Genomic DNA, 23585 nt, shown 5'->3' on the forward strand with positions numbered 1-23585 from the left:
TAAATCCCATTGAATACCCTTGGAGAGATGTTAAAATTGCTGTTGGGAGAAGGCACCCTTCAAATCTGGGAGTCCTTGAGCAGTTTGCTACAGAAGCGTGGTCCAAAATTCCAGGTGAGAGGTGTAAGAAGCTTGTTGATGGTTATAGAAAGCGATTGATTGAAGTCATTTATTGAAAAGCGTGTGCAACCAAATATTAAGTTGAGGGTGCAATCAATTTTGCCTGGCCCATTTTCTGGCGTTTTGTGTGAAATTATGTCCAATTTGTCTTTTTTTTTCAGTTTTTTTTGTGTTGTTCCAATTTACCCAAAGGAAACAAACGTATATAACAAAACATGTGTAATTGCAATAATTTTCTGGGAGAAATACTTTATTTTCTGGAACAATTTCAAGGGTGCCCATACTTTCGATCATGACCGTATGTACTAGGATGGGGGGAAATATTTACCAGGAAGGGGCCTAAGATAGGAACATATATATCATGGTGGCACATATATAACAGGAAGGGGCCCAGGATAAGGAGATACTGTATATGCTAGAATGGGGATATATTTACCAAGGTGGGAAACAAATTTACCACGATAGGACCAAGGATGGTACACATGTGTAACAGGATGGGAACATGTATACCAGGATGGGCCCAGGATGAGCACATATATATGAGGATAGGGAACATATATACCAAGATGGGGACATACGTACCAGTATTGTCAATATATATACCAGGATGGGTTCAAGGTGGGGAACATATATGCCAGGATGGGGGACATAGAAACTAGAATGGGCCCAGGATGAAGACATATATACCAAGATGGGGAACATACAGTATATAACAGGATGAGGACATATATACCAGGATTGGGGATATATTTACTAAGATGGCAGACATATGTACTAGGATAGGGGACATATCTACCTAAATGGGGCACATATACCAGGATGAGAGACATACATACAAGATTGGGGGACTTGCATACCAGGATAGTGAATATACCAGGATGGGACAAGTATGGGGGATATAAATATCCTCCTTCCCAGCTGGTGGAGCTGCAACTCTCATCGGTCATACTGAATCCGGGTTCATGCGACACCGAAACTGACCAAGGTGAAGCGGAGCCCCCCAGTCCGGCAGCACAATGTACTCTAAATTAGATTCCACCTAAATTAAAATAGTTTTCATGTGATGCTCTGGTGGGGAGGTCAGAGCCACCTCTGCTCTAGCCCCTAAAATTGGCCCCCTGGGTTTGTCTCCCAAGAAAGTTGTTGATGAGATTGCCAAGGCAACAGATGACTGGAAGAGGCTGAGGCTGAGGATCACCATCAAGCTGACCATCCAGAACAGGCAAGCTCAGATTGAGGTAGGGCCATCCACCTCGACTCTGATCATCAAGGCCCTCAAGGAGCCGCCCCACAACAGGAAGAAGCAAAAGAACATAAAGCACAACGGCAACATCTCCATTGATGAAGTGACAAACATTGCCTATCAGATTGGGCCCGGTCCATACTCAGAGAGCTGTCAGGGACTATCAAGGAAATCTTGGGCACAGCACAACATTGAGACAAGTCGCCTACCAACCCCTTTCATTTTTTGTCACACAAAATAAACTATTTCATACATGAGAGAGTGTGGTGAATTTTTGATACCATGACTACCACTCCACACCATGTTACAGAATGACCTGCCTCCTCTGTGTGAAATTTCTGCAGTGATCTGTCATTCATAGACCAGAGGCAGGCAGAATTTTGGGGAATCACAGACAGGGAGGAGAAGACTTAAATAGTAAAATATTTCAAATGGTGATTACGGAAGAGCCACAAAATGGATTTCTCATCTAAGGTATCAGTGTAATCAGTATTACAATGCCATTACAGTCATGTCTACATTACAAAATCGTGCTGACAGCTTCTCTGCAAAAGACCTCTCTGCTCGCTGCCCTGAATTTAGAGGTCTGTGCCTATGTGCAAATATAGAAAGAGACCTGTCAATCCACAGCATTGGGCAGGAAGAAATCTCCAGGAACCTGACTGTACGACTAGTCTACATTGTGTTCTTGGTCTTTGTTTGCTGCCACAGCATTTCAGAGTCAAACTTGCCTGGTTGAGATCATACAGTGTCTCATACATACATAAGTATTTGACCAACGCACATTATCTCATTTTAAGCAAGCTATGTAGGAAAGCCACTCCATCATACCATAGAAAAGAAAAAGAACCAGAAGCATTTAAGGCTAAATACAAAATTTATTTTAGAGAGGAAGCGAAACGCGCGTTGGAGGGTTTCTTGTCACACATGTGAGGTGCACAAGTGAGGTTCATCCACCTATGGGTAAGCTGTTATGATTTTTGAATCACGCTCAACCACCTTTATGTTTACATATTGTACTAACGGCTGATCCTTTGTGCTATTATACTGCTCTAGGTGGTTTTATTGTAAATTCCCCTGGGTGTGCTGGATACTATGTCCTCCTTTTGCCCCTCACATGTTTGTGGGTTTTCATCCTTTATTTACCATCTTAGCACTGTTTACCATTTTTTGTAATTTGGTGTGATTTGGTTTTAAATCGATTTTTTGACAAATAAAATAAATTCTATAATTATCCTTAAATGCTCCTGGTTCTTTTTCTTTTCTAGTGTCTCATACATGCTGTCCACAGATTGGGCAGCATGCATAAGCCAACAGGTTCACTTTAAGTATTATATCTGATTCAGCCTCAGTTCTGTATACAGTAAATGAAAATACTCAGTGTTAACTAAAATCATCATAAAATGTAAAAAAAAGAGTCATTGTTAAAATTATGTTTAGAATTTTCAGTTTCAAGGTGAAAACCAATCCCACGCTTAGGCCTGCGACACACATCCGTGCCGCCGGCACGTGTTTGTCATTTTTTGCATGTACTGGCGGCACGGAGACACGTTAAGCAATGCTACCCTATTGTAGCAGGCACACACACGTAAAACCACACGGAACGTGTGTCCGAGTGCGTTTGTACGTGTGTGCGTTTTTCTAAGCGCTGACATGTCAGGGGTGTAGTGTGGATGCGGTCTCGTGTGACACGCGCCGGAGAAAACACACGTGTCAGTTAAAAAAAAAAAAACATTTACTCCCCTTCTCCAGCCCTCCTGTCTCTGCCGCTGCTGCCTCTTACTGCTGACCGCCACTCATTATTCTCATTTAATATTCACTTCACTGCCTGGCAGCAGCAGCAGCGGGGAGACGGGAGGGCTGGAGACCGAAGATCAGCACCACAGACAGCAGCGCGGACAGCAGGAAGGACCACGTGAGTATGTAAATTACCGGTTCTACGTGTGCTATCGCGGATAGCACACGTAGAACACACGTGGTCCACACATACCAGAGACACGTACTTACCTGCACGCAACACGCAGGAGAAATACGTGTCTCTCGGCACGTGTGTGATATTCACATGAGTGTGGCAGAGGCCTTTTACAGCTTCCTCAGAAGTTGTCATCTATTTTTCCTAGTTTTTTAAATAGCAAATATAATTAGTTTGATTAGTGGTGTAACAGAGGTCACATACATTGGCTATCACCTTTTTGTTTCCTATGCAGATGCAATTGTTTTGTTGAAGTTGCATCTGCATATAATTATAAAACTACAAAACAGAACTTCTCAATTTCATAAAAATGAAATTACAAATTCATATTTATGTGAGAAATTCTTTTTTTAGCTGGAATTAGCAATTAAAATTTGGAATCTAACAATGCTAAAAACAGACTTGGACCAGATGCCAATCCCTATATTTCCAGTGTTAAATATAACCTGCCAATCAGCTCTGTGTTGTTCTAAAAATTCATTAGCGCAAAATATTGTAACTATCTTCTTTCCAAAAAAAACAGGCTGCTTTACACGCTGCGACATCGCTAGCGATGTCACTAGGGATAGCACCCGCCCCCGTTGTGCATGTGTCATGGGCAAATCGCTGCCCGTGGCAAACAATATCGCTAGTACGCACATACCTTTCTAACAACGTCGCTGTGGCCGGTGAACAAACTCTTTTTTAAGGGGGAGGTTCGTGCGGCATCACAGCAACGTTGCACAGCGAGCCAACAATAGAAGCAGAGCGGCGGAGAGCAGCCGCATGAACGTCACTCCCACTTCGTTGCCGGAGGATGCAGGAACGCTGTTGTTCGTCGTTCCCGGGGTGTCACACGTAGCGATGTGTGCTGCCTCAGGAAGACAAACAACCTGCGTCCAAAATGAGCAGTGATATTTGGGAAAGAAACGAAGTGTCAACAATCAACGATTTTTGCCGTTTTTCGGATCGTTAGCGGTCACTCGTAGGTGTCACACGCAATGATGTCGGTAACAACACCGGATGTGCGTCACGAATTCCGTGTCGTTGCGTGTAAAGCGGCCTATACAACGCCCACATCCCCCAAATCGCAGCTTAATATTAACGGCCCACACTTACATGGTATCCCCAGCCATGAAAATCTGTTTAAAAGTTATTTCATGTGACCTCTCACCCCCCGACTGCCATGAATGATGGGTGCAATAGACAGATTCTGCCCTTTAAACAAGGATTAGCAGCGGTCTGCAGCCACACAATGGAGGAACATAAATCTGTATGCTTTAGCGCTTAGCCACCTGCACCTCTGCAGCGAGATGACTCTCTGCCAAATAAAACCTAATTTTCAACCTTATAAAACAACAGAGTTCAGAGCACACGGGAGACAAATACAGTAAAATATTATTGATCCCATAGCCTGGATGTATCAATCTTTTAGCTTCTTCTTAAGCAGGCAGCAGGGAAGACACAGTGTGATACTTCGTTCTGAATCGCTTCACATTTTGCTCTCATTGTTACCATCTAAGTTTATTCTGGTCATTTTTACGTGTGTGGTTTTATTGGTTTAACCATGTCAGCACTATTTCTCTACCATGTTTCTATCTATTTGATACAGGTAAAATATATCTTTGTACCGTGTTAGCCAGTAGAGATAAAAAAAAGTTTGTTTAAAAGAACTGAAGTCCTCAGTAGTTGAAGCAGAACTATCACTATGGCAAGGGGGCAAACTGTTGTGGCCATAAATATTGTTGTGGTTCATAGATAAGCAGTGTGAAAGTTTTATTGTCCTCTGATTGGGGTCTGGTCCGGGCTGTGATGCCCCCAGATGTTCTGAGGAGCACATGAAGTGACCAGGCAGGGAGGCCTCTGGCTGTGTAGTCGTGGCAGCACTATTTTCAAGGCACATCCCTGACTCCATCACTTCCTTAATGCTGAGAGAGTGTATGTCTGTATCTTCATCGGCCGATGCACAAAGAGGCTGCAGGCAACAGTCCAGATGCAATAAAATCGACATTTATTCACAACGATAAAGAGAAAAACACTCCGGTCAGCGGATTTCGGCAATACTAGTGGAGCTGGGGACAACCTGCCCAAACGCACCCTCTGATGGGGATATGTCCAGAGTACTCCTCCCACTCTTCAGCCAAGCATACACCGGACCCACACTGGCAGAATAGGCTTCAAGGTTGCGCCACTGGACTCCCACTCTTCAGCCAAGCATACACCGGACCCACACCGGCAGAATAGGCTTTGAGGTTGCGTCCACCTCCTTATCTCCGGTGTCCCCTGATGTTCCGCTCACACAATCGCACTTGCCGCTCCAGATGTTCACACTCCGCTGACCGGGATCCTCTCTCCCCACACACATGCAGACCTTCCCTAGATATCCGGCCGACTCCTCCTCCCCGGTGGCAACAGCCGTCCCACCCGGCCACTAGGGGGTGCCCTAACACATCACATAACAATATAAAATTCAACACTTTTAATAATCACAATGCCGGGTAACTATACTAAACTAGTAGGGGGTAGGCCCACCCACTACATGCCTCCCCTCTTAAAATCCGAGCCTCCCGGCAAGGCTCTTAAACACATAAAAACCTTTCAGTTCAGTCCTCAACAGCGGCACCAGTTCAGCGGCGCTCCCGATCTTTAGGGACGCTTAATGGCGCAGCAGCGCTCCCGGTCTCTGGATAGCGCCCGGAGGCTCAACAGCGCTCCCGGTCTTAGATGGGTGCCCGGAGGCTTCAGTAGCGCTCCCGGTCTTCGCTGGAGGTGCCCGGAGGCTTCAAGAGCGCTCCCGGTCTTTGCTGGGGGCAACAGGCCCGTAAAACTTTACAACAACAGAGGAACTTTCTGCCGGTCTGGAACAACACCGGTCTTCGCAAGTGCTGGAGGCAACAACCTACTCTGGGGGCCAGGCTCTCTTCCATTCTTCCGCTTGAGCCTGGATGTAGGCCCCCAGAGATTGTCCCGGCTGGCGGCGGATTCGCCTGAAAGACACCGGGGCGTAGGGCGGTTCCTCCGGCACAGCTGCCGCAGCTCCTCTTGGCGGTGACGGTGTTCCTGCCCGGGATGGTGGTGGTGCGTCCAGCATAATGACCGGCTTATTAGTCACGTTTTGGGTCACCGCTACCACGGCTGGGAACTTCTCCGGATCAGGAGCCGGTTCCATCACGGCCTCCGGGGCAGCAGTCAGGACGCGCCGGGGCTGAGGAGGCGCGGGCGGGAGCGGTTTGGCATGGCTCCGGCGCCGCTCTTGCTGCTCCTCCCACTCTATCTCCTCCTGCCACTGCTCCGCTTCCCGGGTGGTCGGCATGCGGGAGACGCAGACGGCAAACAGGCCGCGGCTACCGGCATCCGGCAGAAAGGTGACTTTTTCACCCGGCCAAAGAGTGTGGAGTCGCTTAGGGAGTCCTTCGACGTCGAGATGAACCCGGTTATAAAAATAATCATCCCCGGTCTCTACTTCTCGGATGAAGCCGTATCCCTCTTGCTGGTTAAACTTGACTACCACCCCGGTCACAAACTGCTGTGCCAGCTCCTCGCCACCAGAGCCGGACAGCATTTCCCGGACGATGGTCTCGGCCAGGAGACGTTCCTGGACGGGGTCAGGCTTCGGGGTCGGGACTCTGGGGCGCGCCTTCTCCGGCGAGATGGTGACTGGGTCCCAGAAGAAGCCCAGGTGATCCTTCTCTAGACGGCCAGCTAACTCCTCGGCCGGCTCTGGCGTCGGAACAAATGGGGTGGCGGCGGCGTTAAGCTGCGGAGTGTCCCATGGAAAAACAGCAACCCCCGGACGACTGGGCATGGGCGAGGTAGCATAGGTCGCCTTCACCTCTGTGATGGTGCTCCCGGTTTGAGCATCCCATGAGGTCTTCCAGGAAACCTTGTCTGGCCTCGTAGAGCCTCCCGGTCCAATGGGAAGGTCCACTATCGCGGCCTCACTAGCAGGGGCGAACCGAGGTCGGCCTCGACCGAGGCTGATGAGGGCCATCGTCGTCGCCAACTCCGCAGGTTGCCCAAAGTTCTCCATCTCGGTTTCCGACCGAATCGCTAATAATGGCGGCGGTGTCGACGCGGAGGCTGGAGGAAGTGGAGGCGGGTCTTCATTTCCCGCTCTTAAACGAACCCCACCCCCAGCCTCACGCATCATCTCGACTCCTCCGCTGAGGTACTTCTTTTTCTTTTTCTTCTTCCATGCCCTGGAGCTGGCGCCTCCCCTCTTTGGGCGGAGTACTCCATGCCTTCTCTTCGGCACCAGCCAGCCCCAGGCTCTTCTTTCGGCGCCAATTTTCCGCGCCTTTTCTGTTTCTTCACAGACGTCGGCCATCTTGCCGCCATCTTGTGCCCGGTCCAACGCCTTGGGCACTTCTTCCTCCCACCATGGGACTGGGAATCTTCTTTCATAATCCGAATTCCGTGCTTCAGGCACCACTTGGTCTTCAGACTCCTGGTTCTCCGGCAAGGGACTCGGATCCTGCCGACTACGCCACATGAAGTGACCAGGCAGGGAGGCCTCTGGCTGTGTAGTCGTGGCAGCACTATTTTCAAGGCACATCCCTGACTCCATCACTTCCTTAATGCTGAGAGAGTGTATGTCTGTATCTTCATCGGCCGATGCACAAAGAGGCTGCAGGCAACAGTCCAGATGCAATAAAATCGACATTTATTCACAACGATAAAGAGAAAAACACTCCGGTCAGCGGATTTCGGCAATACTAGTGGAGCTGGGGACAACCTGCCCAAACGCACCCTCTGATGGGGATATGTCCAGAGTACTCCTCCCACTCTTCAGCCAAGCATACACCGGACCCACACCGGCAGAATAGGCTTCAAGGTTGCGCCACTGGACTCCCACTCTTCAGCCAAGCATACACCGGACCCACACCGGCAGAATAGGCTTTGAGGTTGCGTCCACCTCCTTATCTCCGGTGTCCCCTGATGTTCCGCTCACACAATCGCACTTGCCGCTCCAGATGTTCACACTCCGCTGACCGGGATCCTCTCTCCCCACACACATGCAGACCTTCCCTAGATATCCGGCCGACTCCTCCTCCCCGGTGGCAACAGCCGTCCCACCCGGCCACTAGGGGGTGCCCTAACACATCACATAACAATATAAAATTCAACACTTTTAATAATCACAATGCCGGGTAACTATACTAAACTAGTAGGGGGTAGGCCCACCCACTACACACATTTCTTAATTGATGTAAAAAGACATAAATCCATAAGACACATTCATTCCTGCTCTGAATGTGTCAAAGGTCATCATAAGTTTGTATTCCCAGACTCTCCTGTCTCTTTGGGACTTGAAATCCCCTTTCAATACCAGCAATTTCATGTCATGTTAATGGCATCACAGCCCGGACCAGACCCCAATCAGAGGACAATAAAACTTTCGCACTGCTTATCTATGAACCACAACAATATTTATGGCCACAACAGTTTGCCCCCTTGCCATAGTGATAGTTCTGCTTCACAGGACTTGTTTTTTTTTTGTTGTTTTTTTTTCACTGCACTATTCTGTGTCCTGTTGTGTATAAATATGTGACTCTTCAGATTTTGTGTTATACCATGCCTGATGAAGAGACCTGAGTAGTCTGGAAAGCTTGCTATTATTACCATCTTTTCAGATAGCCATTAAAAGGTATCAACTACTGAGGACTCTCAGTTCTTTTAAACAAACCTTTTTTTTCTATCTATTTGAACATTTGAATTGTACAAAAGCAAGAAAAAGCCAAATTAAGGTAAAATGTGCATCACAAGGCAAATATGTAGGTGTAATGCATTTTGGCCATGATGCAAGTTATATGTGGCCCTGTACCTAAGCACCAGGGCCACTGTTATATTAGCTATTCTGACATGTCTACGTTAGTAATGAACTGTATTCTCCTTGCTTTTCTCAGCACTCTGCATTGTGCTGTCCTACTGTTATCCCTCCTGGAAATTTATGAATAAAATAACAACTGAATGTTACTATTGCTTTGTCAAGAAGTATTTGTTCTCCTGCAGTCAAGTACTGTCAGCAATAATTAATTGGACCATGTAAGACTGACAAGAGGAGCTATTGATTTTTTGTTTATATCCTTAGGCCCCCTTCACAAGTCCGCACAAAAATCACACGTCTTGTGCAGTCCATTTTGTCCATCTGTGTAGGTCTTCCGTGTGTACGTGTTTCTCATCTGTGTGTCAACTGTCTGTACTTGTGTGTCATCCATGTGTACGTGTGTCATCTGTGTGTCATGTGAGTGCACATGTGTGTCCTCTGAGTTTGTATGTCATCCGTGTGTATGTGTGTGTCATCCGAGTGTACGTGTGTGTCATCTGTGTGTACATGTGTGTCATCTGTGTGTCATCAGTGTGTACGTGTGTGTCATCTGTGTGTACGTGTGTGTCATCTGTGAGTACATGTGTCATCTGTGTGTACGCATGTGCCATCCGTGTGCACGTGTGTCATCTGTTTGTACGTGTGTGTCATATGTGTATGTGTGTGTCATCTGTGTGTACGTGTGTGTCATCTGTGTGTTCATGTGTCATCTGAGTGTCATCCGTGAGTGTCATCCGTGTGTGTCATCCGTGTGTATGTGTGTGTCATCTGTGTGTACATGTGTCATCTGTGTGTATGTGGGTGTCATCCGTGTGTATCTGGGTGTCATCCATGTTTACGTGTGTCACCTGTGTGTACGTGTGTGTCATCAGTGTGTATGTGGGTGTCATCCATGTTTACGTGTGTCACCTGTGTGTACATGTGTGTCATCAGTGTGTATGTGGGTGTCATCCATGTGCACGTGTGTCACCTGTGTGTACGTGTGTCATCAGTGTTTATGTGGGTGTCATCCATGTGCACGTGTGTCACCTGTGTGTACGTGTGTGTCATCTGTGTGTACATGTGTGTCATCTGTGTGTACGTGTGTCTCATCAGTGTGTCATCCGTGTTCTGTCCATGTTTGTCTATTATGGTTAAAAGAAAAATTAAATTACAAAGCGTCTTCTATATTTTGCAATGTTAAACAATTAAAGCACACGGATGGCAAACAGCTGGCACACAGCTGTCACATGTATGTCATCCATGTGCTGTACTCGTTTTTCACAGACTGATTGACTTGTATAGGTCGTGTGTCCGTGCTGCCCATTAAAAATGGACATGTCTCCATGTAGATCACACAGACATACTGTTCATGTGACAACATGGAGGTGTGAAGATCACCATAGATTTTAGTGAGCATCCATGTGAACATGTCTCCAGTACGTGTGAAGACGGACACCACATGTTCCGAAAACACAAAGATGTGAAGGGAGCCTTAGGAGTATTAAAAGAGTAATATCACATTTAAAGAGTGTCAGCTCAAAAATGAGTGTTCAAACCAGGGGCGGTCACTGACAGCTTGGGCCCCTGTACAAGAAATTGTACCTGGGCCCCCCTACGTTTATGGTGACAAAGCTACAGATTTAGATATATAGCTATAAATATTTATATATTACATCCCTCTTTTATTATGTACAGCACTGTCCCTTACATACTGGATTCTCTATAACGTCTTCTCTTGTTACATATAAAATGACATGACTGCTGATAGAACATGGTAAATCATCTTTTCTAATGGAGGAGCTGATGGACTGCTTTTCTGATCAGATGCTGCTCCATTAGTAGTCAATTTAAATCTAACAAGAGTGGATTATATAATAAAGATAGGGCACTGTGAATAACAAAAATAACAAAAATATGCTATGTAAGAGAGGGTGCTATACATAAGAAAAGATGATGCTAAGGGATGGCCCCATACATATGGAGAGAGGATGCTAAAAAGGGACAGTATTTTACATAATAAAAGAGCAAACTACATAAAAAGGGTGCTTTACACAATGAGTACACTAAATACTAGCAGACTGTGCTAGACATAATGAGGCTACATTCCTGTATCCATGTGACATGTAAGTGTGTTGCCTAATTGTTTTCTTAGATGAGAAACTGTGGAAAGAAAAGCGCAATAGGGTCTTACCCCAAAAAGGGGAGGAAGATATGCAATGAAAACACACTCACCTATAATGGTTGTGCCAGTCACAACCACTATACAGGCATATATAAGATCCAGGTCCAGGCAGCAGTCCCAGAGTAGGCTGATAACAGAGAGTGATAGAAGAAGGGTCTTAATTCCGCGCCAAGGACTCAATGGATCCAGGAAGAGATTAATGCTTCTATAATAACATGCACAAGTCTACGCGTTTCTGGAGACACAGCTCCCTTCATCAGGACATTGGCAAGAGAACATCAAATCTCCATTTGATGTTCTCTTGCCAATGTCCTGATGAAGGGAGCTGTGTCTCCAGAAACGCGTAGACTTGTGCATGTTATTAAAGAAGCATTAATCTCTTCCTGGATCCATTGAGTCCTTGGCGCGGAATTAAGACCCTTCTATCACTCTCTGTTAATTGTTTTCTTAGACAGGTCACAGACCCATTGAGTATGTCCTATTCTTTATATTCCTCATAATCGGATTAGAACATGACCTGCTCTGAGTTTCACAGATCTCAGTCTTGGATCCGTGATTTTTAGAGATTTATGAATGAATCTATGAAACACTATGAGTTCAATTAAAAAAATCTGGTGGCACATGGACATATAAAGTGAATGTGAAAATGTGGCCTAATGGATTTAACAAATAACAGTATAACTCCAGTATCTCCTTTCAATGACTCTGCTGACATATCCTCTGATTAGTTTTCTGTTGTTTCTTCTCCATCTGGATAGACCTTCATGCACATACTGTATATGAGAGGCTGCTGATAAGTATTTGGCTTTACCCAGAAAGAAATGAGATAGGATGATGAAACTTTACACTTATTCCACATAATCTCCGTTGATGTCACCACACTTCTTACATCAGTATTCCAAGTTCTGTAAGCCTTGCAAAAAGAAGGATTTTGGTTGTGCCTCAAACCAGGCATCCGTAGCAGCCATGGCATCAGAAATGGTGTGAAATTTGATAGCCTGGAGGTGTTTCTTCAGGTTTGGAAACACATGATAGTCGGATGGAGCTAGATCTGGTGACTAAAGTGGGTGGTCAACCAGATGGAAGCCCAGATCTGCCAGTTTTGCCGTGGTCGCTTGTGCAGTGTGATTGTAAGTGTTGTCTTGCAGGAATAAGATTCCTTTGGACAGCTTGCCACACCTTTTGGCCTTCAAAGCTACCTTCAATTGTTCCAAACGTTCAATGCAACACCTTGCATTGATGGTGGAACCCTTTTGAAGGTAGTCCACTAGCAGCACGCCCTCCTTATCCCAGAACACAAACGCCATCACCTTAGTGGCTGATTTTTGCACCCTGAACTTCTTTAGATGAGGAGAGCCACTGTGCCTCCACTCTTTTGACTGCTCCTTGTTTTCAGGGTCATATAAATAAATCCAGGTCTGATCCATAGTGACCAGTCGATCCAGGAAGTTCTTATCAGTCCAGAAGCGCTGACAAATGGACCAGAAAGTTTTCACTCGCATGTTTCTCTGATCTGTTGTCAAACATTTGGGGACCCACTTTGCAGATAGCTTCCTCATGTCCAAATGTTCATGGATAATGACACAAACACGTTTACGGGAAATCCCCATGATGTCTACTATTGCTTTAGCTGAAATTCGTCGATTCTCCAGTATGAGGTTGTGCACAGTATCGACAATTTCCAGAACAACAACCACTCTCTGTTGTCCAGGACAATCCTCATCATTGGTGCTTAAATGGCCTGTTTTAAATTTGGCAACCGAGTTCTTAACTGTGGAATATGAAGGACATTGATATGCGACATATCACCATGAATATCCTTTGCAGACTTTCCTTGCAGAAACAACAATTTTATCACTCCTCTGCCCTCAGTTGCTGTGAATATCACATTAGACTCCGCCATTTTGTTTTCCCGCGTGCATAGAACACTGTTGCCATAAGCAACAAACACAAAATTTTGAAAACATATATTAGACACATAATGCTTTCATGTGATGCAACATCTGTTACCATAGGAACAAAAAAAGATCACAAAACCAAAGACTTATCAGCAGCCTCTCGTATACACATTTGTGTCTTGAATAAAAAATCCCCCACACCGCACCCCTGACTACAAATATGTACGCCACCATTAATATGGAAGTAGCCACAATTCAAAAATAAAGTGATACATAAGCCAGGACTGTTCCCTCTATTTGGTATAATCTCTGACGCCCAATAAATATAAATTAATCAGTCTCTGTGACTATCCCTCAAATAAATTTTAAGCCATGTGCACACATTTCGTTTTTGTCTTGGAAAATGCACTTTACAGTACAAGGAAAGAGAGGGAGAGTCCTGAAACCTCATATACACGGTGTTTGCAAATTCACATCAAGTGCATGTCAATTCTGGCAGCATTTTTGCAGAGTATTTCACCCATACTAATGAGTGGGGAAAAATATGCAACAAAAAGGCATATAAAAATGTGTATTTTACTCAGTGATCTTCCTGACAACACATCAGGATATGAAGCAGAATTTTGTGGTGTAAATGCTGAACTTGTACACATAGCCTGGGTCCTTGTCCTGTGTTATCCCACACAATTCATTATAAGTCCTTGATAGCTCAATAATGAATTAGGGGGCAAAAGAAGACATAATCTTGGCCTTATAGCAAATAGTGGGGTGGGGAGGATGCTATCAGGGCCATATAATGAATTGTGGGGTAGGGATGATGGTATCAGGGCCATACAATGAATTGTAGGGAGTTAGCTTTTAAAGCCACATAATGAGTGGGGAGGATGACTTGAGGGCCACATAATGAATTATGGGGAGGATATTTTCAGGGTCATATAATGAATTGTGTGGTGGGAGGACTCTATGAGGGCCATATGATGAATCGTGGGGTGGAAAGACGCTATAAGAGCTATATAATAAATTGGTGATAGGAGGACATGAACAGAACCATAAAATTAATTGTAGAGAGGACGCTATGAGATCCATATATAACATTCTCCTCCCCCTGATCATTATAAGGCCCTGAAGTCACTCTGCAACCCCTTACACTAAACACATCCCTATTTCTCCTCATTGTCCTCTCTCCATTGTATTTTTTTTTTCTTTTTTAAAAAAGTCACTCACCACTCCGTATGGTCCCCTGAAGTATCTCTTCTCTTCCCTGGTACTTTTCAAAGAATACAGGCATGAGCAGCGTGCTGACGTCATCAAGCTACTTGCACCTGTGTCACAGAGAAAGTGTCGGGCAGTATGTTGAGGACAAATTTCTGTGTTCCGCTGCCTATACTGTGCAGCAAAGATGCAGGACCAGTCCCAGCCTGGTATATTGACCCTTTAACAAGCCTTGCCATATGACTTAAGATAAAAAGGTAAAACAGAATCACAATTTGTAGATATGTGTTTGGGGGTGTTGACCTTCCTCAGTGCAAAGCATAAAATCAGATATGTATTCTGACTAGGATCTAAGGGGTAACATTTTTCCTTGTGTAGAGTGACATGTCTGGCATGATGGTATAAAGAGACTTATAAGCCACGCAAGGCTCTTCTGGGAAATTTAATATGCAAATTGCCTCTGCAGAGACAAAGAAGTCTTGAAGTCTACTGCCATTTATTGAAAGTAGAAAGCCTAAAAGTCAATATCAACCCTCTGATGAGCCCTCGGATAAAAGCTAAGCTAGAATTTCAATTTGCAGGCAGTGTTTCGGGCTGTTGCCCCTCGTCAGTGCACATCATGAGATCTGATTTGGCTGAATGACAGGCTTCTGAATGAGATCTCAAGGCTAACATTACCTCTTAAGCTGGGTTCACACATAGCGATAGCGACAACGACGTCGCTGTTACGTCACCATTTTCTGTGATGTAGCAGCGACCTTGTAAGTCGCTGTTATGATCGCTGCTTAGCTGTCAAACACAGCAGACGCAGCAGCGATCATAATGACACGCGTCGCTGTGGAAGCGATGCTGCGGTTGGTAACTAAGGTAAATATCAGGTAACCAACCAAAGTGCTTCTCTGGTTACCCGATATTTACCTTGGTTACAAGCGCACGCCGCCTAGCGCTGGCTCCCTGCACTCATAGCCACAGTACACATCGGGTTAATAAGCAAACCTTTGCTTATTTCCCGATGTGTAGTCTGGCTGCGTGCAGGAAGCAGGGAGCCGGCACTGGCAGCGTGAGAGTGGCGGACGCTGGTAATGAAGGTAAATATCGGGTAACCAAGGAAAGGGCTTCCCTTGGTTACCCGATGTTTACCTTAGTTACAGCTTACCGCAGGCTGCCAGAAGCTGGCTCCCTGCATCCTGTTCGCTTCAGTTCGTCGCTCTCTTGCTGTCACACACAGCGATGTGTGCTTCACAGCGTGAGAGCAACGAGCAAAAAATGAAGCTGGACATTCAGCAATGAGCAGCGACCTCACAGCAGGGGCCGGGTCGTTGCTGGATGTCACACACAGCGACAGCGATGGGACTTCGCTGCTAAGTCACAGAAAATGGTGACGTAGCAACGACGTCATTGTCGCTATGTGTGAACCCACCTTTAGACCTCTGCTAGACACGTCTGACTCCGACTTAACAAAAGGAACGTCTGTTCGAATTTGGACATGCCAGATCCTTAGGTTCCTGATATTTGTCTGTCCAGAACTTCCACATTAGACTGTCGGCTCAACCTATCATTATGGACAGATTCAGATGATGTTTGTGGAGGACTTCAAAAAAGCCCATAAGTGCTGAATAAGGGGCACTTTGACCCATCTAAATGCACTAGAAGGCATAAGCAGGCTATGTAGAAAGGTCTGTGACAATTCATGTGAGCAAGGAAATATTTAATATTAGTATTTGTACCCAGGGTTGTGTAAACCTCCATTTACCTGATGACTTTTATGACTTGCATTTATGTAATGTTTATTTTATTAAAAGAACATCTGATAACGGATACATCACCCAATTTCTAGTGTTACACTTAGCTGTCTTGTATCAGTCTATATCAGTCCTGTGGGTCCTACAGAAATTCAGATCCATCATGAATCTGATACATGTTCTCTTTTTTCAATTAAGTAAAAGGGTAAAAGATTAGACTTTAATGTATAAAACGGGATCAGCTTGAATCAACTTTTTACTATACTACTATATTAGTTCCTATTGCCCTGGATGAAGAATGCATATCATCACCAGAGATCTCTATTTTTCCCCATAATAAGACAAGAAGACAAATGTTTATTATAGATGAGACGTCTAGATCTTTTATTTCTGGACTTACCTGTCATCTGAGCACCATGGGAACATTTCATATCTCTATTACCATCTGGCAGTTGTGCTGATACCCGTCATGGCTCAGACGGCGATTATCATGCAGGTAAATACATTTGTGCTTTCAAATCAACACATATAAAATCTTGAAAACTGGAAATGCCTGTGTATTTAATATGATAGAAAGTAAATTTAATAGTATCACTCTAATTTTTAATTCCTGCATTAATATTTATATAAAAATGTAGAACAAAATGATATATTAAAATACACTTTAAAATAAACCGATCAAAAGGGGCTCTGCTATAGTGAAATAAAGGGATTTGTCTGATTCCATTTTGTGACCACAGCTCCCCCTACTGGTGTCTCGTTAACCTTGCAGGCGAACAAAAGATTAACAATTTTAATAGATCAATCAATAAATTATTAGTTAAAAATTAAATAAAATTTTAAAAACTTGTTATGCAGTCTATCTTCAGGTTCGAAGAAGAAGCAAGACAATTTAATTGAGTTAAAGTCATTATTACTTATGACAATATTTTAATTAATTATAACTGTTAATAATCATATAATAATTCACAAATGCAGCAAAATTATATACAGTCAAAGAGTTGGCACCCTTGAAATTGTGTCAGAAAATGAAGTATTTCTGCCATAAAATTATTGCAATTACACATGTTATTTTATCCTTTGTGTGTATTGGAAAAACAATCAGCATCGTGGACACAATTTCATACAAACCCAAAAATGGGCCAGGCAAAAAATTGTTGGCACTTTTCCAAAATTTTGGATACGCTACTTTAGCTCAAACAAGTGATGCTCATTCAAACTCACCTGTGGCAAGTAACTGATGGGGGCAATATGAAAATCCCACCTGAAACCAGATAACAAGGGGAGAAGTTGACTCAGTTTTTGCATTGTGTGTCTGTGTTTGCCACACTAAACCAAGGAAAAAGGTGTGCACTCTAATTAACGATTCAAGGTGCAAGTGTATGGGTAGAATTCCCAGTAGACAGTAAATATAAATACACTTGCCACACTAACAATGGAGTACAAAAAGAGAAGAGAACTGTCTGAGGACTTGGGAAGCACAATTGTTGAAAAATATCAACAATCTCAAATCTATAGGTCCATCTCCAGAGATCTTGATGTTCCTTAGTCTGCGGTGCCAACATGAACAAGAAGTTTACAATGCATGGTACTATAGCTAATCTCCATGGAGGTTGACAGCAGAAAAAAATTTATGAATGGTTGCAACACAAGAGTCTTCAGATGCTGGATAAGCAGCACCAATCAAGTTGCAAAAAAATTCAAGCTGTCCAGCTCTAATCAGGAGAAGCGATTGGACAGTGCAGTTATAAAGTCCAGTAGGGCAACTAGTAAAACCATTACAAAAAGTAAGAGAAAAAGAGTTTTAAAAAAAATATAAAATAAAAGTTCAAATCACCCCCTTTTGCCTCAATGAAAATAAAACAATAATATTAATAATAATAATAATAATAATAATAATAATAATAATAATAAACACATATTTGCTATCGCCATGTTCAGAAATGCCCGTTCAAAATATAAAAACAATCTGATTGGTACATGGCGTAGCGAGAAAAAAATTGAAAATGACCAAATTATGTTTTTTGGGTCGCCACAACATTCCATTAAAATGCAATAACAGGCGATCAAAACATCGCATCTATACACAAATGGCATAATTTAAAATGCAGCTCAAGATGCAAAAAATAAGCCATCACTTAGCTCCAGATCCCGAAAAATGAGAACGCTATATGTCTTGAAAAATGTCGACAAAAGCCCTACTCTTTTTAGTTTTTTTTAGAAACGTCTGAATTTTTTTTCACCACTTAGATAAAAGTAAAACTAGACATGTTTGGTATCTTCAAACTCATACTGACCTGGGGAATCATATTGCCAGGTCCATTTTTTTTTTTTTTTTTTTAAATAGTGGAAACGGTAAATAAAAACTCCAAAAAACAATCGTGCAATTGCACTTTTTTCCAATTTTACCGCATTTGGAATTTTTTTCCAGTTTTCCAGTACAATATGATGCAGAATGAATGCAGTTATTCAAAAGTGAAATTCGTCCCGCATAAAAACAAGACCTCATATGGCTATAATGACAGAAGAATACAAAAGTTATGGCTCTTGGAAGATGAGGAGGAAGAAACTAAAATGAAAAATGGAAAATCGCCCGGGGGTGAAAGGATTAAAATGTCTTTTATTAGAAAGTGTCTTCAAATATGAGAGACCTGGAGCACTTTGCAAAAGAAGAGTCCAAAATTCCAGGTGAGAGGTGTAAGAAACTTGTCGATGGTTATAGGAAGCGACTGATTGCAGTTATTTATTCCAAAGGGTGTGCAACCAAATATTAATTAACAATTTTGTCTTGCCCATTTTTTGATTTTTGTGTGAAATTACGTCCAATTTACCTTTTTTTTAATCTATTGTTTTGTGTTGTTCCAATACACAAAGGAAATAAACGTGTATAAGAAAACGTGTGTAATTGCAATAATTTTCTGGGAGAAATACTTCATTTTGGCCAACATGGCCAACATTTTTGGCCATGACGGTATGTTGCTTATATACTGTCTCTATATTATAACTGTAGTATTATTAGACATATTTTACCATGAAAGACGTGAACAAATTAATAGTTAACAATCAGGTGTTAGACTATAACAAAGCGAAAAAAATAGATTTCAGCTCCCCACACCCACAAAGCTTCATCATCTGGTGCTTGATGCCAGGAGCAAAGGGAATTTTTGTTGATAACTCACCCAACTGACTAAATAATTGACTATGATATCAGATTAGGAAGTTATTGGGATGTGCTTTAAATAGTGGATCAGTACTTGTTTCCAGGGGGCTATGAATAAAGAGATGTAATTTCTGAAACACGTCAGTATCTGTACATTTGTGTCTACATGTTGTTTTTTATCATTCATTCATGAAATAAATCATATAATTTTTTAATGAAAACGGAGAGTCACTTTCTCTCTTTCACAATACACCTTAATATTACTTCCAGTCGTTGGACAACACTCCCTATATAGGTATTATGTTCCACGTAGGTGGACTCAGTCACACAGTTAGTTTTATTTGTTTTTGTTTTTGACCTCTGTGATAAGTAGGGTCTGCACAGATGATCTAAAATCATCCAGCATCTGGGGAGTTAAGCCTGCAAAATGAGACCTGAAGTAGCCAGCAATGACCCAGGGGATGTTAGGAAGCAGAGTGTGTGTGTATTTGCCTCTCTGCAAAAGGAAAGAAGTATGTTTGTCTCTCTGCAAAGAAGAAGCAGTTCTCAGTGTAGTGTATGTATCCAGAAAAGTAAAGCTACAGAGATCTGCAGCTCAGGAAAGAAACTGTCAGGAGTGGAGAATAGCACAGGATAGTTCAAGAGCAAACTTTTTTGCAGCAGAAGTATAGTGGAGAGAAGTGACCACAGAATTCACCCCTTCCCATCACCTGACTGCATTATAAAGTACAGTGTTCTGCTCTGTGTACATCTACTGTATAAGGAGAAAGACTCTGTGGAAGAAGAGTAGATATTCTGTGAACAGACTGTCATGTATGTTATTATGGAAGCCCCTACAACACCTCCTGTAAGTAAAAGAGATTCTGTCACAAGATTTTTGCTATGTAATTTGAGAGCACAATGTAGAAGTGGAGACCCTGATTACAAGGATGTGTCACTTATTAGGCTATATTTTGCTGTTTCAATACAATCAGTATTTTATCAGCATGATATTATAATTGCAGGACAACTTGGCAAGTGTAGGGTAGCCCAACCATGTCCTCACCACTGATTAGCAATTCTCTGTCACTATACAATGTACACAGAAAGCTGTGGTGTGGGTGAGATTATACACAGCTCAACATCTGAGCTCTGCTAGATTTGCAGCAGAGAAAACTGTGATTCTACCATAACTGCTGCACCCAGGAAATTAAGTGACACATCAATGGAATTGGGGGCTTTGCTTCTACATCATGGTGCTATCAGATTACATAGCAAAAACTTGCTGATAGGTTACCTTTAATTGATTACCATTCCTTTTCCATATCTGCTTTATATAACTATACTACAGAGACTTTCATTGTGGAGATTCGTCAGCTAAAGTGTATTTTTCCCATATTAATTTTTACAATGTACTCCAGAAAAAATCTAGAAAAAAATAAAAATATTATTCGAAAAAAAAGTAAAAAAATTCAACATTAAAAAAAAAAAAAATTAATGACTTTTGTCCCTTTTTTCAATGCATCTAGTAGATAATTCCACAGTAGATACAGCTTTAGGCCTCTTCACACATCCATGAAAATCACGCACGTTTTTCACGGACGTGTCAAAGGTGCGTATTGCCCTCGGTGTGCCGTGTGTATGGCACACGTGTGTTCTCCGTGTGTTATCAGTGATAACACATGGAGAACGGGAACTTTCTGCTCACCTGCCCCTGGCGTCGCTGTCCGTGGTGCTGATCTTCGGTCTCCGCTCCTGCCGACTCCTCCCCGCTGCTGCTGCTTCCGGCCACAGTGAAGTGAATATTCAATTAGCATAATGAGCGGCGGTCGGAAGCAAGTGACAGCAGGGCAGGAGAAGGTCAGTAAAGGTTTTTTTTTCTTGCAGATACATGTGTTTTCTTCGGCACGTTTCACACGGAACACACCCGTATGGTCCGTTTGTGTTACGTTTGACCCCTTTGCGTTCCGTGTGACACCCGTGATGCCAGAGAAAACGTGGACATGTCTACGTGTGGAGCACACGGGCACACGTATGCTCCACACGTACACACGGTCGATGGCAGAATACGCACGTGAACGCAGACCTATTGATTTTAATGGGTCAACGTGTGCCGTGTCTCCGGTATGTGAGAAAACTGACCATACACGTACCGGAGACACGGACATGTGAAAGAGGCCTCAGGAGGAGCACTAGCTGGAACATTATTGTAACTATGGCTTATGCAGGATGGAAGGTCTAGTAAGGAAGACTGAGGGCAAAGCCCTTTAGGATGGATTCTGTTTCCAAATACACATATATAATGGATTCATTACCCCCTATATTGTACTTTATCATTGTGTAAAATACATAGTAGACAATGCCACAGTAGATTCAGCTGCAGCGTGTGTAGTTTATATTCTAATTTTTCGCAAGGATTCCATATAAATTAGCAAAATGCATCCAATGGCCATAGTATTAAAACAGAAGCACATTGTGATAAAGCATGGGCCATAGTAGGCAATGGGGGTCTTATTATTGATCCATAGAAGACTCATGCTATGTGGATTTATAGGGCTGAGGCTAGATGATGATTTTGACCACAACACAAGCCACTCTCACAAGAGTAACATCCAAACCTTGGAGCAGGATTGGATAACTGCATCCAGCCTATATTACTGATAGAGACACTCTCACAAGAGTAATATCTGAATCTTGAACCAGGATTCAAACTGCATATCAAGGGGTCTGAAATTTAATGAAGGAATGAAGATTAGTGCAATTGTTATCTAAATGTAACTACTAAGATATGTAAAACTAATTTTGTCCCTGTCAAAGTGGTTCAAAGCTTTTATTCTCCATTCGTGGATAATTGAGATTTGTCCATATCTACTACCGATTCCCAATAATTATACATGTCTAAATTCTTTCTAGTGACTTCATGTTCAGACCCAGGAGATGTAACTCACAGTCGGAGGATTCTTTCAAACGCCAAGTTCCCTGTGGGCAGCACAGTGCGGTACGTGTGTGACAAAGGCTATGTTCTCACAGGAAGCACTACTCTAACTTGCTACAACCGCCAAGCCGGAATACCCAAATGGAGTGACCGTGCACCGAAATGTGTCCGTAAGTCACAAAGCTTTAGACAGTAGACATGTAATAGATCTTTAATATATGTTTAAATTATCTTATTTGAAAACGGAAAACCAGTTGATTATCTAAAGATTTTTCCAGTACAGGTAATAAATGTATGATCTCTGGTGGCTTCACTGCTAGGACCTCCATCAGTCACTAGAATGGGGGCCTTGAGAACCTCAATCCTCATTTCCTAACCATCACAAGCATGAATTTGAGTAAAGGGGTGATCAAGCCTGTACCCTGCTGTAGTGCTGATGGGCATCTTAGTAGCTCTAAATAGAGATGAGCAGTTCTGTGGAGGTTCGGTTTGCGGCAGCCAGGGAACCAAGCCTCCACAGGCTCAAGCTTGACCTGAACCCCGGAGCAAGTAACTGATTGGCAGTTTGAGTCTCTACCCACAAACAGCCAGTCATTAGCAGGTCACTTCTGGGGAAGGATGGACGGGCTTTCTGAAACAATTTTTTGTGCTGCACACTACGTGTAATCGTGCTTTTACCCCCAGTGTGAGTCGTTCAAACACTGCAGGGCTGAGCACCGAGCGTACCTGAGCACTGCTTGCTCACGCCAGTAAAGTTCACTTGTAAAGTATCCCAACCCCAAACCTGAACCTTGAATTTTTTAAGTTGGTGTTCGGTTTGAAAATTGAACCTCAGGTTCGCTCATCTCTAGCCGTGAACAATCACAGTTGTTACCTATCCTGGTTTAAGGGTAACCTGTCTTTAACTTTGTGTCCACGAAACCACCATCATGTTGTTATACAACTGGATTTCAGCATTTCAAATATGCCCTTGTCAAAAACAAAAATTTTGGCATTAGAAAGTGAAAAGCTTTATACATTACCAATATCAGCCTGAAAGGTGGCAGTGGACATATGTGCTCTGTACAGAAAAAGCCAAGGATATCGCAATTCAGTTCACTGGGCATGCGCGATATTGCTAGATGTATCTTCCTGGACTTCATCTGCACTATGCATATGTGCCCAGACACATCTATACTTGTCTCAGTAGTGTTCAAATAATTAGGTATAGATACTTTGACAATCTAATACCAAAATGGCCAGTTTCGAGAATGCGCAATGAAGCAAAGTGAACAATGCATTGCTTCATCTGCACAATGTTCATGCACACGCTGTGAAAGGATTCATCTTCTGGTTAATGTATTCGTGAAGTTCT

The 23585-nt window shown here is 43.2% G+C and overlaps 1 protein-coding gene across 2 annotated transcripts in view; it reads left to right on the forward strand.

The window, feature by feature from the left end:
- The window catches only part of SEZ6 (seizure related 6 homolog), a 978507-nt gene that overhangs the window by 929267 nt on the left and 25655 nt on the right, over nucleotides 1-23585 (forward strand). For both annotated transcript variants that reach the window (XM_075335249.1, XM_075335250.1), the window contains exon 12: nucleotides 22210-22401. In XM_075335249.1, the coding sequence (XP_075191364.1) occupies nucleotides 22210-22401 (192 nt within the window). The remainder of the gene's footprint in view (nucleotides 1-22209; nucleotides 22402-23585) is intronic.

This window comes from Anomaloglossus baeobatrachus, chromosome 2 (genome assembly GCF_048569485.1).
Source record: "Anomaloglossus baeobatrachus isolate aAnoBae1 chromosome 2, aAnoBae1.hap1, whole genome shotgun sequence".
Lineage (NCBI taxonomy): Eukaryota > Metazoa > Chordata > Amphibia > Anura > Aromobatidae > Anomaloglossus > Anomaloglossus baeobatrachus.